This window comes from Trichogramma pretiosum, unplaced genomic scaffold (genome assembly GCF_000599845.2).
Source record: "Trichogramma pretiosum strain Unisexual culture from Peru unplaced genomic scaffold, Tpre_2.0 scaffold23, whole genome shotgun sequence".
NCBI classification, from domain to species: Eukaryota; Metazoa; Arthropoda; class Insecta; order Hymenoptera; family Trichogrammatidae; genus Trichogramma; species Trichogramma pretiosum.
In genome coordinates this window covers 1,771,453-1,789,357 of record NW_019641629.1, presented here as the reverse complement: position 1 = coordinate 1,789,357, position 17,905 = coordinate 1,771,453, and the positions used below count along the sequence as shown (strand labels likewise).

General features: G+C 42.0%; 3 protein-coding genes across 3 annotated transcripts in view; 2 read left to right on the top strand and 1 right to left on the bottom strand.

Annotated features, from left to right (window-relative positions):
- The window catches only part of LOC106649416 (myb-like protein U), a 53,888-nt gene that overhangs the window by 29,410 nt on the left and 6,573 nt on the right, over positions 1 to 17,905 (bottom strand). The window contains exon 2 of the mRNA XM_023459132.1: positions 13,333 to 13,453. Coding sequence (XP_023314900.1) covers positions 13,333 to 13,399 — 67 coding nt within the window. The 5' untranslated portion in view covers positions 13,400 to 13,453. The remainder of the gene's footprint in view (positions 1 to 13,332; positions 13,454 to 17,905) is intronic.
- On the top strand, positions 4,247 to 6,455 carry LOC111693710 (zinc finger protein OZF-like). The gene is made up of 3 exons (XM_023459137.1): positions 4,247 to 4,704; positions 4,779 to 4,890; positions 4,976 to 6,455. The coding sequence occupies exons 1-3, from the start codon at positions 4,667 to 4,669 to the stop codon at positions 6,059 to 6,061; spliced, it is 1,236 nt and encodes a 411-aa protein (XP_023314905.1). The 5' UTR covers positions 4,247 to 4,666; the 3' UTR covers positions 6,062 to 6,455.
- Positions 14,717 to 16,698, top strand: LOC111693703 (zinc finger protein 845-like). The gene is made up of 3 exons (XM_023459126.1): positions 14,717 to 14,797; positions 14,871 to 14,982; positions 15,050 to 16,698. Exons 1-3 carry the CDS (start codon positions 14,754 to 14,756, stop codon positions 16,526 to 16,528), a joined length of 1,635 nt encoding a protein of 544 aa, XP_023314894.1. The 5' UTR covers positions 14,717 to 14,753; the 3' UTR covers positions 16,529 to 16,698.

Sequence of the window (17,905 nt, the reverse complement as noted above, 5' to 3'; positions counted from 1 at the left end):
AATTTGGACTCAAATGGAATTTGCTTTTGCACCAAAAGACTGTACACGAAGGTCGCAAAGATTACCCATGCAACAAGTGTGAAAAGAAATTTGGATACCAATCGAAATTGGTTGGACACCAAAAGACAGTCCACGAAGGTCGTAAAGATTACGCATGCGACAAGTGCGAGAAAAAATTTGGACAAAGATCGAGTTTGCTCTACCACCACAGGACAGTCCACGAAGGCCGCAAAGATTATGTATGTTACAATTGCGAAAAGAAATTTGGGGAACGAGGCAATTTGATAAAACACCAAAAAGCAGTCCACGAAGGTCGTAAAGATTAGGCATGTACAGGTGCGTGAAGAAATTTACAGAAAAAAGGGTTTATTCAGACATATGAAGAAAATCCACGAAGGTCAAAAAGATTACGCATGTGACAGGTGTGAAAAAAAATTCGGACAATAATCGCATTGATTAAACCGTCAAAGGATGATACACGAGGGTCGCAAAGATTTTGCATGCGACAGATGCGAGAAAGAATTTGGACTCGACGATAATTCGCTTCTCCAACAAAAAAAAGTTCAAAAGTGGGATCGAAAATAATCATAGATCAACTGTATAATTTGCATGAAAATTTGAATTGAATAAACTGACACAAAAGTGTATGAAAATTATACCATTTGTTCGATTAATAATATTCCTGACATTCTCCATTTATCGAAACTTGGGATGCGGTATAAAATTATTAGACGAGTTCTCAGAGTTGAAAACCCTCGAAATTACAGGCTAAAATTTCGATTGAAATCTTCTTCACTTGACGCGTAGTGTGTAATTGACGTTGATAATTGTAAAACTAAGACGTGGTCGGGAAACAATCGACTGAAATATAAATATTAATTTTTTTGAATTGTTACGACAAGTGTGAAAAATGGCTCAACTACTTCAATATTTTTATCTTCGCGATTAAGTATTAGCCAAATGTAAAACTCCCGTTTCCTTTAAAACATAATTGATAAAAAAAAAATTAGCTAAGTAAGTTTCACGTTGTCTTCCTCTTTGCTCGTGTCAAACGTATTTGAATCTTCGCCTATTTCGGTCTGTCTTTTTCCTTCTCGTGCGCATGTGTGTCACGTGTACGTAGACAGCGATTAGAAAGTAAATTAGATCGTAGTAAATTAGAAAGTGAGCGTTTGGGTTTGAACACGTGCCAGGTATATAGTCAGACGGTGCTCGTTACAACGTCTTCGCGGTGTCAAGTGATTTTCGTTGAAAAAATTAATCACATCTCAAATCGTAAATGTGATAATTGTGCGCGAATGCCCAGAGAAATGTCCGACTTTTACGAAGCCTGTACCGAAGCTCTACATCGAGCATACCGTTATGGCACCACCGGAGATCCCGGTAAACGTACGGGAGATTTTCGAAATAAACTGAAGCTAATAGCATTGCGAGAAATGGTCAGTTGGGAGGTCGGAGAAAACCTGAATGGATTTTTCCGTCAACTTTTTGCCTCGATCGACGATTGGACGGACCAATTGCCGAATCTCCGGGACATTTTTCTGCCGAAAGAAATCGAGTACGTTCTTTTGGCTACCATGAAACACATGAGGCGGCGCTTTGGTTATCATCAACGATTACGATTGGTCAAGTTCGTGGCCGACAGCGGCTACAGGTACGAGCCGAACCTGGACGAAATCGGCAGGCCCGTGAAGTTTCACACCACACCGATACATCGCGTAGACAGGTTATTGACCTGCCCGGAGAGCACCCGGACGATGATACGCGAGCTATTGAGAATATACCAGTCGAACGTGAACTACACCAGCGAGGTGGACGACCTGAGCCACTTCCACGTGGTCTGCGAGTGGGGCTTGGAGGACGCGGTCGAGAAATTCCTCGACATCGGCTGCCATCCGAATTGTATCAGCGGAAAAGTCTGCCCGCGTTATCTGCCCCTGATCTTCGCCGTGTCTCGCGGCCAGCTGGGCGTAGCGGCGTTACTGCTGAGACGCGGCGCCCATCCGACTATGGCCACCGCGAACGGATGGACTGCGCTGCACCAGATCTGCGGCACGCGTCGCCGCAGTCGACCTTGCCAGGCTATCGAATTGGCGAAGATGTTGTTCGAAATCAGCGAGGAAAAGCAACTGAGGGTGGATGTCGACGCCCGGGACGTACGCGGCCGGACACCGCTCTTCCTGGCTGTGAGCCGGAAGAACTGGATGTTGGTGGAGTTGCTGCTGAAGAGAGGCGCCGATACGAGTTTACCTCTGTACGCGATTTGCAAAATACCCAGCTACGATGACGCGGGAACATTGTTGAGGAAATTCTTTATAAGATGCCTCAAAGTTAAACGAGAAGTGGAGATCGACGCCCGGAACGAGCACGGTGAAACACCGCTGCAGTTGGCCGTGGCGAATCTCATGTCGCAGGCGGTCGACGTACTTCTGGATCGCGGAGCCGATCTGACAAAATTGAGTTTTCCCACCGAGCACGACTTTTTCCACAATTTTAGACCTGATTCAGATATCGAGATGGGTTCGAACGTGATACTAGCGGCCAGGGCGATGGTCGTCCTCGATAGCCTCGAGGACAAAGGCTTCGTGCTGGAACTGAGCGAAGCGCTGGCGATCATGAAACTTTTCGCTCGTCACGAAATGTTCGAAGCAGCGCGGAACGTCGACGACGACAATTTGCCATACGATTCGGAAGAGTTCCGGAGCCAAGCGAGAGAGTTGATGATGGGCGAGGAGAGTGCAGTGTCGCTTTACTATGCGATGCACTCGCCACCCCGAGAGTCGGCGAGATTAATCGCAGCTTTGGATTACGACGCGCATCCGTACGACTTGTGGTGGCCATCCAAATGGCGTAGAGACGATTGTTTCAGGCATCTGTGCGAGAGACTGTCGAGACGATTTTTCCGCGACTGGGCCCTGGAGTGTTTTATGATACTTATACATTACCGACTGCCGCTCGAGTGCTGCGAATCGATCGTAGACGGGCTGATGAACGAAGATTTGTACCATATTTGCCTGGCAGTCGCAGGTCTTAAAGGACAGTAAAAAATATGTACTGTAAAAAAATTTATAAACAAAAGTTTCTTGAAGGCTAAAAGATTGTGAAGATTTTTTGTCAAAAATCAAAAGGAACAAAAATGAAATGTAAAAAGTCGAATACATTGATTTTCCTAGTATCAAATTTTTAGTGCTTTATTCATTTTAGGTTTTTTTTGAACCCTGAAATTTTTTCTTGTTAAAATCGTTGAAATTTAAAATATCAATCCACCTTTGATTAACTATTTAGCTGTGATATAGTAATGAAATCAAATATATTGCGACAACTATTCAACATAATTAAAATTTTTATTTTTCAAACTACAAATCCACGGTAAGTTTGTAATACAAAAATTAATAATATCATTGATAAGAATCATAGTAAACTCAACTTTACTCAAATTCAAAACTTTCGCCACGACATATTCTGATGAAAATTTACAATACAACTTAAATGAAAATATTTATAACTATTATTCGCTCAAAAAAATCTTGTGAAAATTATAGACTACATGATATTGTAAGGTTCGTATGAAATGTTATCGTCATGTACGAGGTAATCGATATCAACTTTAAGGCCTGTTTAAATTTATTTATCGCTATAACAACACGATTTAACTATTAACAGCGCTTGAAAATTCATTTGAATATGGTAGCACTCGAGAGCCCAAGGACCAATGCGCGCCATCCACTGTCTCACTGCGTAACGCACGTGTTGGAGGCTGACTCGTTCGGAAAATCTAATCTACTTTCTAAAATATAGCCCAGGATTATTGCGAGTATCTTTATGTTGTTATTGAGAGAAAAATCTACATGTAACAATTAAATCAACACACACACACATCAGCTCGATGCGCATCAAATCGATGATATCAAGTTGGCCGTGAGATCGTTTTTTTGTCAGGAATTTTTTTCTTCGTCACTCGTATTTAGTCAATATTGCATTTTTCGGGGACTACGAATAACACCATTTTCTGTCACTTTTTGCGAGAAATCGATCGACCGAGTCAGAGTTATCGTATCGTTTATAGATTTCAAACGATAACGTTAGCTCTTTTTGGCAGGTCCCCGAACGTGCCGCTGCTCTCGTCCATCATATAATACTTGCCATTCGAAGCGCGACACGCTGAGCGGTAAGGAAAATTGTTACCGTTCATTGGACACGAGTTACGTACAGTCAGAACGAATTTGTTTTGCTTCGTTCGCGTGGATACAACTTCGAAATTTCATAACAATAAAGTATCAATACCAATATTCGCGTTATCTAGTAATTACATTTGAACGATTTGTAATGATATATCTTTCATCGCAGAGCCGCGATGAAAAATCATTACTACCCTTTTGCAACGAATTAAATTAAAGCTACGCAAAAAGATTGGCGGGAAGCGATGTATCGTTCTCGCTAAATATTTTGTGTCCGCACGTCAGTTTGACGGTAAACAGTCGTCCGTGTAAGGTAGCGCTATTATACGGCACGCTGTGCGTTACATGCGCGCGGATAGCATCGAACGCGCGACGTAAACAACGCAACGCGGCACGAGCACAGTACACGTCTCAGTGTTCATCGTCGGTTCGTGATAGTTAGCTCGATCGTCGCGGAGAGGTTGTTCGTTTGTGAAATTCCAGGTGAAATGATGGATTCCCATCCACTATTGAACTGTTTTGACAGGTAATCTTCATCTTTTTGAGACTTGAATATCATAAACCGTAGCGATATATATAACCCTAATGAAAATATTTCAGTGTGATACAAGAGCCCAGCGATGTGTTACTCGGTGGAATTAATTACGAAATGATCGACGAAAAGTTCGATCTCGAAAACTTCCAACTCTCACCACATCTGCTGGACGATTCGGTAAGTGTTGATAAGTGACTCGTATTTTGTAATTTGTATGGTTGTTTTTTGTGCAAATTCTTACGTAGCTATGATTTTTCAACAGATGGATACGCTTCTAAGATGCGACGAAAATCTTGATTATGAACTTTTTAATGATATGGAAATCGTTTTCGAATGCGAAGACTTTAAATATAACGTGGGTTTATCAGCAGTTGAAAAAAGTGACGACGATTCTCTAAATCACTTGCGGAATGTGAAAGATAGCGATGCCAATACTGAAACTAAAAGCGTGATTCAAATAAAAACCCCGAGTGAAATAAATCAAGAATTCGTCAGTGACGGCCGTACAAAAGAATCGAATTTCAACTCGGCCAAAAAGACGAATGGCGAACTTAACCTCAAAACGCAAATCGGTTCGTTGCACCACAACGCCACAACGACCAACGAGTGCGAATTATGCGGGAGAAAATTCGCGAACAAGAGCAATCTGAACAAGCACGTGAAATCGCTGCATCGCGGCGTCACCCACGCGTGCGACACGTGCGGCAAGGAGTTCTCGCTGCGCGGCAATCTCAAGGCCCACGTGGACGGTGTGCACCGGGGCGTCACCCACGCCTGCGACATCTGCGGCAAGTCGTTCTCGCAGAGCACCAATCTCAAGAATCACATCGCGGCTGCGCACCAGGGCCGGCGCTACGTGTGCCAAGTCTGCGGCAAGGATTACAAGAGCCGGGGTTATCTCAAGACCCACGTGGAAACGGTGCACAGGGGCGTCCAGCACGCCTGCGATCGTTGCCCCAAGTCTTACTCGCTCAAGAGCAATCTCAAGAAGCACCAGGACTCGGTGCACGGCGGCGTCCGGCACGCGTGCCAAGTCTGCGGAAGGATGTTCTCGCGCAGGAGTTATCTCAAGGTCCACGTGGATACGGTGCACAGTGACGCCGCGCACGAGTGCGACGTTTGCGACAAGAGATTCACGACCAAGGGAAATCTCAAGAAGCACAGAGACGCGGCGCACAACGGCGTCAGCAGCGCGTGCGATCTGTGCGGAAAGACGTTTACGCAAAAAATTTCCCTCCAAGTACACGTGAAAGCGGTGCACAATGGTGTCAGTCACGCGTGCGATACTTGCGGCAAGAAATTCCCAACGAAGAATCATCTCAAATCCCACATCGATAGGATGCATTGATAAAATCACCCCCGTGCATAGGATCGTCAAAAAAATCATATTGATACGGTGCATCGCGATGTGTTGCACATGCATGCTATTACACGCTAAAAGATGTTTAAACGTAAGAAGCGGTGTGTAATTGTGTAAAAACTCATATCGATGCAGTGTAAAAAGAAACCAGATATACATGTGATATTCGCGGAGCGAAATACATAACGAAGAGGTATATTAATCTTAACTCAGAGCATCGCTCACGCTTTACAACTTCATGAACGTGAAAAATTTAATTAACACGTTCAGAAATCTAATTTGATACTTTTCATTTATAATAAATATAATCAGTTCCTACGATGACATTATGTAGAAAACAATGTTCAAGTGTGAAAAAAATAAATACATTTTTGGATCTTAATGGAGCGCATTATTGATTATAAAGCCAATAAAATGTTATACCCCTAAAGTTGATGCCGATTTCAAAATTGTAGTATTTTTCAAACTTGCTTTGTTCTGTAATTTATTGTTTCGTGTTTATTTATACATCCGTTTATACAAGAACCGAGTCGCTTCAAAATCTCTTACGCTATTTAACAAATCAATTCTTGACGTGGAATTTTTTACGACTGGGATGAATCCTTGATAAAAGAGCGGGAGCATTAAACACCTCAATTTTCCAAGTATTGATAAATGGAAAATGTTAGGATTGTATGGATTGATATTAATCGAAAAAATGGTAAAATTTTTATTTATTTCATGTCAGTTCATTTAATTGTTATATTTAGATTTTTGTACAAACTGTACAGTTGATTTTTAGCAATCTTATTTCCGTAAAAATTGATAATGATATACTTGAGTCAAAAGATTGAATAACACATAATAATTGATGCATTAACGCTAAATAAAGGTCAGAGTCTTTTCATTTTAAAATAGTCTTATCGCAATCAAAAACAAGAAATTCTTTGAGGTTTTCGCGAATAATATTTCGTTGCATATCATTCTCCGCAGTTGCGAATGATGAGGTGTTCTCACGAACTTCATGGACTATGTTTTGCTGTCCACTCAATTTTGTCGGAACCTCAGATTCATTTTTGCATTTTTCGTGTTCACAATCTTTTTGATCTTCGTGAACTGTTTTTTGGTGGAGAAGCGAATTACCGTCGAGTCCAAATTTTCTCTCGCACTTATCGGATTCGTAATCTTTCTGATCTTCGTGCAATGTTCTTTGGTGCCTAGATAAGCTGATTTTATGTAAAAATTTTTTCTCGCACTTGTCGCATGTGTAATCTTTCCAACCTTCGTGTACTGTCCTTTGGTGCTTTAACAAATTTGATTTTTGTCTAAATTTTTTCACGCACTTATCACATGCGTAATCTTTACGTCCTTCGTGGTCTATCTTTTGATGGGAGAGCAAATTAGATTTTTGTGCAAATTTCTTCTCGCACTTGTCGCATGCGTAATCTTTACGACGTTCATGTACTGTCTTTTGGTGCCGAAACAAATCTGTTTTTTGTCCAAATTTCTTCTCGCACTTGTCGCATTGGTAATCTTTGCGACCTTCGTGGATTGTCTCTATATGTCTGAATAAACCCTTTTTTTCTGTAAATTTTTTCTCGCACCTGTCGCATGCAAAATCTTTACGACATTCGTGTACTGCCTTTTTGTGCCTGAACAAATCTGACTTTTGTCCAAATTTTTTCTCGCACCGGTTGCAAGCGAAATCTTTGCGATTTTCGTGGACTGTTTTTTGGTGCTGAATCAAATGTGCCTTTTGTCCAAATTTATTTTCGCAATTGTAACATACATAATCTTTGCGGCCTTCGTGGACTGTCCTGTGGTGGTAGAGCAAACTCGATCTTTGTCCAAATTTCTTTTCACACTTGTCGCATGGGTAATCTTTGCGACCTTCGTGGACTGTCCTGTGGTGGTAAAACAAATATGATTTTCGTCCAAATTTCTTCTCGCACTCGTCGCACGCATAATCTTTGCGACCCTCATGGATTGTTGTCACGTGCAAGACTAAACTTAGCTTATTTGCAAATTTCTTCTCACATTGGTCACATACATAATCTTTGGGACTTTCGTGGACTTCTTTTTGGTGTCTGGACAAATCTGATTTGAACCCGAATTTCTTCTCACACTTGTCACATGCGAAATATTTACTATTGGGGTCTTTATAACATATGCGAATTTTTACTAAATGTACCGTATTTTTATAGGTGAGCAATCGTAATTTATATCCAGATTTTCGTTGGTATCTTTTGGATGCGATATCTATAGTACCTTCCTCCCGTTCACAATCTTTTCGTGCATCGTTAATTGTGTCACTGGACCTAATCATCTTTTATCTCTTTTTCTTGAATATCGTCTGAAATATTACGCAAACGTACTATGAAATTCAATGAGTCAAATGTACGTAGGATAATACGTAGGGCACAAAAGCAACTCTTGAACTAATTTAATAGACAATTATTTTCAGTTATTAGAAGGCTACATCATGATTGCTTATTTCTATTGTTTACTGTCAGACACAGATTTCTCTATTTACATATTGCTCAATCATCATCTCTCAACAGCCCTACTTTGTTCATAAGTAAATTTTCTGTAAGATTCTGATGGTCGTGGATTTGTTGGCAAATCGATTGTTGTCTCAATTATGTCATCTTTCCACGTAATAAATACAACGTAAGAAAAAATTTTCTCTCTCGACTTTTCGTCGTATACTCAAGTAAACTTGATACGAATTTGAAGGAGAACAGCCTTTGCGCGCGCGTATTGCCAAGCGAGATACGAAGAAAAATAAGCGCATTTGTTTGCGAATAAAAACCATATTTACGTTTTTCTCCCTATGAAAACTTTTTTTCAATACACGATCGCTTCGGAACGCAATACTCGTACATACACATTGTATCGCGAGAAAGAGAGACTGGGCTGGCAAGAGGAAAAAAAAATCGCGTAAACATCGAGGAGGTTGGCACCGGAATATGGCGCATGCGTTTATATATATACGGGAATCGACGCCGAGCGCACTTACAATGTAGTATACATTGTAACGAGAGCTCGCGCGCGCAAAGAGTTTATAAGCGAGGCATCCTCTCCTCCTCCCTCTCGAGAGCATGTATGTACACGGTATGTCCGCAGCGCGCACTCGATAATAAGTCACAGGATAGGAAAATAATTTCTATAATCAAGTCCTATGGAAGCTCACTTCATTACTCTTACGTGCATTATAGTTCGCGAAAAGTGTACACACACACACACACGGACAATACATAAGTGCACTGCAGCAGCAGCATCCCGTGCGGTGTACATAATACAGCTACTCGCGCGCAATTTGCTCCTCGAGAGTAAATAGCAGCAAATAGGGGGATTGCTCTTGAGGTCTTCTCTGCCCGCGTGTGTGTGTGTGTGTGTGTGTGTGTGCGTTTTATAATATACTCGCTGCCTCGCGAGCTCGCTGCGCGCGCGATTAATCGTACATTATGTTGTATACATATATAGAAGCGGGAGCAGGCTAACGCATCCAACACGTGTAACGCAGATATAAACTATTTTCACCGTCATTATCAAATACGAGAAGAGCTGCGAGAATAATAATAACGACGGCAGTGAAAAAGGACGAAGGAATAGAAGACGCGACGCACAGGCGCATACCACCGTGCCCCGCGCGAGATCGCGTAATCATGGGGCCTCGCGCACGAGTGTATAGTAGGTATGTACGTGTAAACTCGCTCGAGAACTCGGTACGGGGAGCAGTATAATAATCGAATATAATAACGTTTCGGGATTTTCTTTTTTCCATTTTTGCCGTATCGCGGCCGCGAAAATGTATCGCGCACTGCAAACACGATACTACATTATAGCGCAGTTGTCGCGCGGAAGCTGTTTGAGATAACTGCGGCAGTTGCAACGATCGCGTAAATCATTGGCTTTTGAATGCGACAATTCTTTTTTCTTCACGGAAAAATAGAAGATACGCGATCTTTGGGTGTGTGTGTCTGTGTGCGTTGCGATGGTGCAGTATATACGTACTTAAAAACCTCCCTATTTGCGAATCGAGAAAAGGGGCAATAAAACTGTTAATTTGTATGGCGCTGCAGCGGCGCAGCACACATGTTCCCACGGCGCTGGGCGCTATACATATAGCAGCGGGCAGCAGCAGCAGCAGCAGCAGCTGAGAGTGACCTCCACTCTCGGGCAGGTATAAGAGCATATAAGAGGAGATGTACCACCTTAGCCACACGCTCTTATACATGTGTAGTATACCTATGTATGCGTACGCCCCAGAGAATACATCCTCGCGTCGTTGCAACTTGCAGCAGGCCCCGTACGTTGCGCTGTTAATGCGGTGCGCTCAGAAACGAGCCGAAACTGTATTATTTAGAAGTAAAAAGGAGAGAAAAAAAAATCGAGCGAATAACGCGAGAGTTGATAAAGATAATTACGTGGGGTGGTAAAAGAAAGATGAAGCAGGGGAGAGGGGGAGGGGACGGTTTCGAAATTTTTGAGAATTCGAAAGGCCCAATTTATATCGCGTTTATTTATACCCGTCTGTCTGTGTGCGCGTGCGCGCATATAAGCACGCGGCGAATCGGTGCTTCTCGGATAATCGGTTAATTAGCCGATTTCTAATGAGATTAATTGAAGAAATTGATACCGGTTTTGCGCGCGCGTACTACGGGCGATATACAGCTAAACCCGTGTAAATCTAGATTCTTCGAATGTGCGTTTCCTTTCTTTTTTTTTCTCCCCTTCGGCACGCGATGCGGTTTTGCCGAGGCGCAATACTTATATACGATGGTATTAATAGGAGCAAAATCGGTGCGATCCGTATATACACGACCCAATTAAGCGAGTTATGAGTTTTGAGGCCGTTTCGGTGAGAAGCTACTATTATTGTATTATAATGCGACGAAAATACTTCGTGTCGAAGTGTCGATACGCGTATATGGACGTAAAAATTTGTAAAAGGAACGGAAAGGGGAAGCCTATGTATGTATCGATTGCTCCGTGAATGGTATTGGTATGCGTTCGTATATTGACGCCCGACACGATACATCCGTGGACACGGCATATAGTGAAACGCATCTTTTGAAATTGTTTTCTGGCAGCTGCTGCTGCACACCCCCGAATTACATGCAGAATGCAGAGAAGAATGAAACTTTTAACATAAATACAGTCGAGCAACGGAAAAAAGGGATTAGAGCGGCAGAGGAAATGTATATAATGTACATGCCAGTACACAAATACGTAATAACGAGTTTGTAATAAGAGAAAATTGCGAATGCGCGGCGCGGCGGTGTGCAGGCTACTGTTTGGCTCGCGCGAGCGAGCGTGTGCGAAAAAGCTCAATTGCGGAATTTCAAATATTCGAGTCCGAGACGTGGCGCGCGTCGACTATTATTGTGTGTGTATGTATAGCTATATAGGAAAGAGCGGCAAATGTGCGCCAGGTATTTCAACGACGTGCCACTGCCGTTGCTGCTGCTGCAGCTAGCTGCAGCTACACTATTGCCATAGTTGCGCGCAGTTTTAAAGCAGAGAAACACCCGAGAAACGCTCATATACGCGGGATACGCGAGGCATCAGCAGCAGCGCATATTAAAAAAAAAATATGTATATAATATCCAACTTATTTAATCGGGCGATAAAGCCGCGATGTATCTTGGCGGGAGGGCTGCGCGCAAAAAAATAAAATAAAATGAATTGAACGCGCCGTATTCAACGGTATCGTAATACGTATATTACGCCGAGCTAGAGAGCATTAATACAAATAAATTATGACGTGCGTAGTGTAATTTTGCGAGACGTTTATAAAGGTATATATACAAAACGATCCTAATTATCGCGCAGTTTGTTTCCTTTCGCGCGATGATCGTTACTGTTACTATTATGTATATAAAGAGACGAATCTATATACACGGGAGTCTTCCGCTGTGCGTTTGATAATTAAAGAAACATTACGAAACGCATCCGAATCGGTGTACGATCTTGATTATTTGTATATATTATACACGTACACGGCGCGAGGCGTAAATTTTTCCCCCCTCGACTCTATATACTACTTATATGCCACTCCGTCTTCGTCGTCCCTTTTGGCGCGGGTGATATATCGAAAAAGGGGAGAAAAGAGAAAAAGAAAAGTTCTAGAGTTAAAAAAATAAAACAAACAAACAAATGAACAAACGATCTCTCGAAAAACGGATGTGTAAGCTCAGCGGCGCGTTACGGAAAAAAAAGTCACTGCAGTTCCAGCAACACACAACTATTGTATACAAACACATCGCGCTAATTGCTATCTCGCACCCATCTCGTCGTCGTCGTCGTCGCCGCGAAGTGACGACACCAGGCCACGCATGCAGCTGACAACGACTGTACGACGACGATGGCGTTTTCGGATAAGAATCGAATTAGTTCGAGAAAAAAAAGGGCAAACACATGAACAAAAGGCTCTTCACTTCGGGAAGTTGTCGCTTCGTCGCCCGTATTATAATGATCATAATAAATTATTTCGTCGTATATAAGCTATGTATGTATATTGTATATATCCGCAGTACGTCCCTTAAAGCTGCGCACCGTTAAGGAATTTCTTTCGTCGATTTTTGTATTAAACTCCTATATAAATGCCATACACACACGTATAATGGCACACAGGAACCGCATGACCGACAGTCCGCGCTACATAATACGGACGTATATCTATATAGAGGACTTTGACTGACAGCCCGGCGGCGGCAGCTATGCGACTGTATATAAACACGAGCGCGGAGACTTGAACGAGCGGCGTATCGCGCGAGCTTTCTATGTATAAAGCCCGCGAAATATATCAGGTATAAAAGTGTGTGTGCGCTTTGCTCATACGATACGTGAGCCCGGCGCGAGCTCGCTTATATACCTTTTCTCTCTAATAGAATTGTATGTAAACCCACACACACAGACACGTCGCTTGTGTAGAACCAAATGTGTGTGTGTGTGTGTGTGTGTGTGTGTGTGGGTATGCGCATGGATCCGTATTCAATCTTCTCGCGGCCTGTATATACTAACGGTTCTTACGATAGGTGCAACGCGCACACGTGTGTATCCGAGAGACTTTATATAAACGGCGATTCCGTATACCGATCGCGATCTCTTTGATGAATTCAAACGAGCCTCGAATAATCGACACACATCCTTTCGTGGTATAGTTATCGCGAGTTATCTTCCACGAAGAAAAGCTGCGCTTATCCTTTGATATAATAATAATATAGAAGTTCAGCCGCGATATTATTATTACGACGATATATATATTTACGTACCATTCGGAGCGACTTGCTTGAAAAATCTGATGAACATGGCTGCGAAGTTGTGTGTGTGTATCCCCATACGCGTGATCGACGAGATGCGTGTGCGCCAACTTCGTCTCTGTCTATCCTCGACCTGCGAAACACGTATATATACACCAATATAATATGAGAACACGTGTAAAAACTTCGTTTTTAGTACCGTCGTAAAATATGTATATGCGCAGCTGTATAATCTACTTCTGTTTCGTGCGTAAATCAAAGAGACTAAGATCCTCGCACACCTCGGACACGACTACTACTACTGCTATATTGACTATGCTCGAAACCGAAGGATATAAGAGAGCTGAAAGAACAAAGCTGCAGGTATATGTATGCGAGGAGGATCGTGAAAAATGATCGGCTGTCGTTGCCTATTAGTAAAATAAAAAAAAAAGAAATGAAAGAATACGAGAGAGAGCGAGAAGGCGAGGGCCGTGCGATATATATATACATCGAGCGTAATTATCAGGGCCAAAAGATTAGTTATGTGTGCCACGGTCAGGAGCAGTCAACGAACAGCTCATAATTCAATGTCCTGTTAGGCACCTTTTTTTTTACCTCCTTTCCTTCCTTTTTTTATTTTTACTCATCTCTCTTCTCTTCTCTCTCTCTCTCTCTCGAACTACATCGAAGGACACGATTTCGTTGATTTTTATCACGCACAGGGCCCCATGCGCGCTACACATATATCGTATGAGCGTAGCGGCGTTTCGCACGTTGTAAATTTTCGTCCCTCTCTCGCTCTCTCTCGTCCCCGTGAATGCGCCCGTGTCCGCGTATATATACGTTTGCGGTAACATCGAACTCTCGTCGCTGCTCCGAACGAGAGAGCCGTGTGTGTGTCACCCGTATAAGCATTGTACACACGTCGTCGGGCGTTAAAGGCTTCCTTCGTTATTTTCACGCGACTCGTGTGTGTGTGTGCGCGCGCTGCACCAAACATGTGGCGAGACGGGATTTTGCACTTTGTGCGCAGCGGTACATAAAAATTTTTCGTCCTCGCTCGGCCCCCGGGTAATTGTATACATTAGTATATATTTAAATAATTGATTGTGCTGCGCTGCGGCGCTCGAGATGCGCAGCAGAAGAAGAGAGAGCGAGCTTAAAGAGGCTTATTAATGACACATTATGCGCCCGAGCGCATTTGTAGCCGCCCGCGTGAGGTAGCATGATTATTTGTATAGTTACTATAGTTTTATTTCATTTTTGGTTTTTAAATTTTAAAATTTAAAATTATAATTATTCATTCGGTAGATCTGTAAAGTTATTTCTTCGACTTGCTGTCGCTTTGTTTACATCTAGTTTGTACTAAACATAAATAATATTGATTTCAATTCATTGGCTTGATGTGTGTAACACTGTTACAGAACGATCAATCGCCAATAAAACTCTAAATGAGAAGCATGGATTCCCGTAGTATTTTCAATAGTGCCTTGAGGTAATTTTCCATTTTACGAGAATGGAATTATAAAAATATTATAACGGAATACTCAATCATAAAATTATTTCAGAATAAAAAAGGAACCCATCGACGAGTGGCTTCCCGAAAATAATTATGATATAATTGACAAGAAACCCAATGTCAACGGTGGTCAGCACGTCGGATTTCCGTTAAATGATTCGGTAAGTAATGAGAATTACATATTATTCATACGATGAACATTTCGCATAACGTAAAATTTTATTACAGGAGTTTCGAAAATATGACGATAACAATAAAATTAAGCATGACGAAGTGCATATCGAGTTTGAGTGTAAAGTCGAGAAGCTCGACACGGATTCATTAGCATTGAAGAAAATTGAAGATTATTCTCCAAATAATTTGCAAGATGTAAAATATGATTTTGAACCCCAGAAAGTAATAAAAATAGAAAATGTGTCAAGAGTGAAGGAAGAAATGAATTTGAATTTCGATCGTGAATTCGGCGAGCCAAATGAAAAAGAAAGCGATAGAAAAGATTCTAACTACAAACACGGGACCCATTCATGTAACACACGTGGCCAAACATTTTCACGCCGAAATAGCCTCAAAATCCACACCGATTCTGTGCACAAAGGTATCACGTATGCATGTGACATGTGTGAATCGAAATTCACGGCTAAGCATAATCTCCAAGCTCACATCGATGCGGTTCATAATGGTATCAGTCATGCGTGTTATGTGTGCAAAAAGACGTTTAAACATAAGAATAATCTGACTAGGCACGTTCAATCAGAGCATAATCGTGTCAGACATTCATGTGACATATGCGGCAAGACATTTGCACAAACGGGTAGTCTCAAAACCCATTTCGATGCAGTGCACAACGGTGTCACTCATGAATGTGATATATGCGGAAAATCGTTTGCCCAGAAAGGTCGTCTCAAAATCCATATCACTGCTATCCATAATGGTATGATGAATTCGTGCGATATATGCGGAAATAAGTACTCAGAAAAGGGCCATCTCAAGAGACACATCGATTTTGCGCATCATAAAATCTTACATGAATGTGATCGTTGTGGAAAGAAATTTTCAGCCAAGAATAGTCTAAAAATACACGTCGATACCGCGCACAATGGTCTTAAATATGAATGCGATATTTGCAGAAAAAAGTACTCAGGTAAGAGTGATCTCAAGAAACACATCGATGTGGCGCACAATGGTGTCACACATACTTGTGATATATGTAAAAAGAAATTCTCCACCACCAGTAATCTAAAAAAACACATCGATGCGGTGCACAACGGTGTCAGACATGCATGCGATATATGTGGTAAGACATTTTCACAAAAACAACGTCTCCAAATCCACATCGATTCGGTGCACAACGGCGTCACCTACTCATGTGGTATTTGCGGGAAGAAATTCTCAAAGAAAAGTAACCTCTGCTGCCACGTCAATGCGTTTCATAAAGGTACTAGATATACATGTGATACATGTGAATTAAAATTTACAAGCAAGAGTAATCTAAGAGTCCACATCAGGGCAAAGCATATTGGTTCCAACTATGCATGTCAATTCTGTGAAAGAAAATATAAATATCGATCTACTCTAAATAAACACGTCAAATCGGCGCACAATCATAATACCTTTGAATGCGAGAAATGTGGGAAGACATTCGGACGAAAAGGAAATCTCGAAGCTCACATCGGCATGGCGCACCGCTCAAGCTTCATGACCAAATAAATTCATAAAACTTATACTCAATTGTGTAAAAATTGTACTTGCTTATGACTTATTTGAAAATTTTCATTTATAATAATTTTATCTTTTTTTACGCTACGTTATCTCAATACATAAACGCAATTTCTAATCGAGTTTGTGAAAGAAATCAATAAATTGTGGTCGACTAAAAACACGAGCTACCTACTTATAAATCAATCTAAATATACAATTTTTTCAATGTAACCCCGGAGGAATACGCTGTGCGAACCGCATAAAAATTTGTCGCCTACAACGCCATTTCTCCATTACGAAAATTACGCAATTACGATGGACGCTCGCATACAATATAGCGTACGGACGATATCGTCGAGAACGTGCGAGACGCGCCAAAGTCCGAGCGACGTATGTTAATTTTCGCGCGCTCGAACTTCCGTCAAGATGTAAAATTAGTTTACTCATTAGTATCATCCCACACTACGCGTGAACTCGCGCGGCAGCGCCGGTATGTATATATCTCGCGCACACGCATGCACATTTTGCACGTATAATACCCGCAACATACACACATGCAGCTGCCATCTCTTTTCTCTCGGCGCGAGCGCGCGCGGCAACTAATTAACGCAAGAAGAAGCTGTGCGCGTGTGTGTATGTTATATAGCTCCTCTATACCGTACGTTCGAGTAGTGTTGGAAGACATAAAAAAGGGAGAAAGAAAGAATGAAAAAAAAAAACAACAAAAAGTCGAATGGATGTATACTTAGGCGCTCCGCGGTACCGGGTAACGAGAAAAATTTAAGGGCACGTCGAACGCATCCGTCCGTCTGCTGTAAACGCGGACGATGATAGGGAAAATATCAGCGACGAATAAACACGTACGCAGACACCCACTACTACGATCGCCGTGTAATTACTCGATGCCGTATAATCTAGCGGGTGAAATGCGTCTGTGCGTGTGCGTAAAGGCACTTTGCAACTGCGCGGCGATATCGCTCGTGATTTATATACGGACTGGCTCGCTGACGATTTTCCCTTTACATTATACGGGTGTCTATGTACTCGCGTACACGCGTACAGCTCGAGCATCTACACGAATGCATTTGTATTTCAATTTTTCTTCTTTCGCGAGATGGAGAGCACATAATATACTTGATCGAATGTATTACGTAAACCTTTGATAATCGCTCGATGTACCGCGGGGTAATAGAGCGATGATGTTGCACATCGCTCTCGGTAAAGGGCAGAAGATAGAGAGATAGAAAAGAAAATAAAAAGCTGAAAAAAAAAACAATAAACGAGCTCGCTCTAGATTAATCGGACGCGATAAGTAAACCTCGTACATGAGCGCGTTTACACGCGCGGATACATACACATAGGTATGGCGAGTAGCGGATGAAATTT

What these genes read in the sequence shown, in the direction of transcription:
- LOC111693710 (XM_023459137.1), top strand. Translation starts at nt 4,667, where the DNA reads ATGATGGATTCCCATCCACTATTGAACTGTTTTGACAG. An exon ending in CTATTGAACTGTTTTGACAG is followed by an intron (nt 4,705 to 4,778) that starts GTAATCTTCATC and finishes AAAATATTTCAG; the next exon opens with TGTGATACAAGAGCCCAGCG. An exon ending in CACATCTGCTGGACGATTCG is followed by an intron (nt 4,891 to 4,975) that starts GTAAGTGTTGAT and finishes ATTTTTCAACAG; the next exon opens with ATGGATACGCTTCTAAGATG.
- LOC111693703 (XM_023459126.1), top strand. Translation starts at nt 14,754, where the DNA reads ATGAGAAGCATGGATTCCCGTAGTATTTTCAATAGTGCCTTGAG. An exon ending in ATTTTCAATAGTGCCTTGAG is followed by an intron (nt 14,798 to 14,870) that starts GTAATTTTCCAT and finishes AAATTATTTCAG; the next exon opens with AATAAAAAAGGAACCCATCG. An exon ending in GATTTCCGTTAAATGATTCG is followed by an intron (nt 14,983 to 15,049) that starts GTAAGTAATGAG and finishes ATTTTATTACAG; the next exon opens with GAGTTTCGAAAATATGACGA.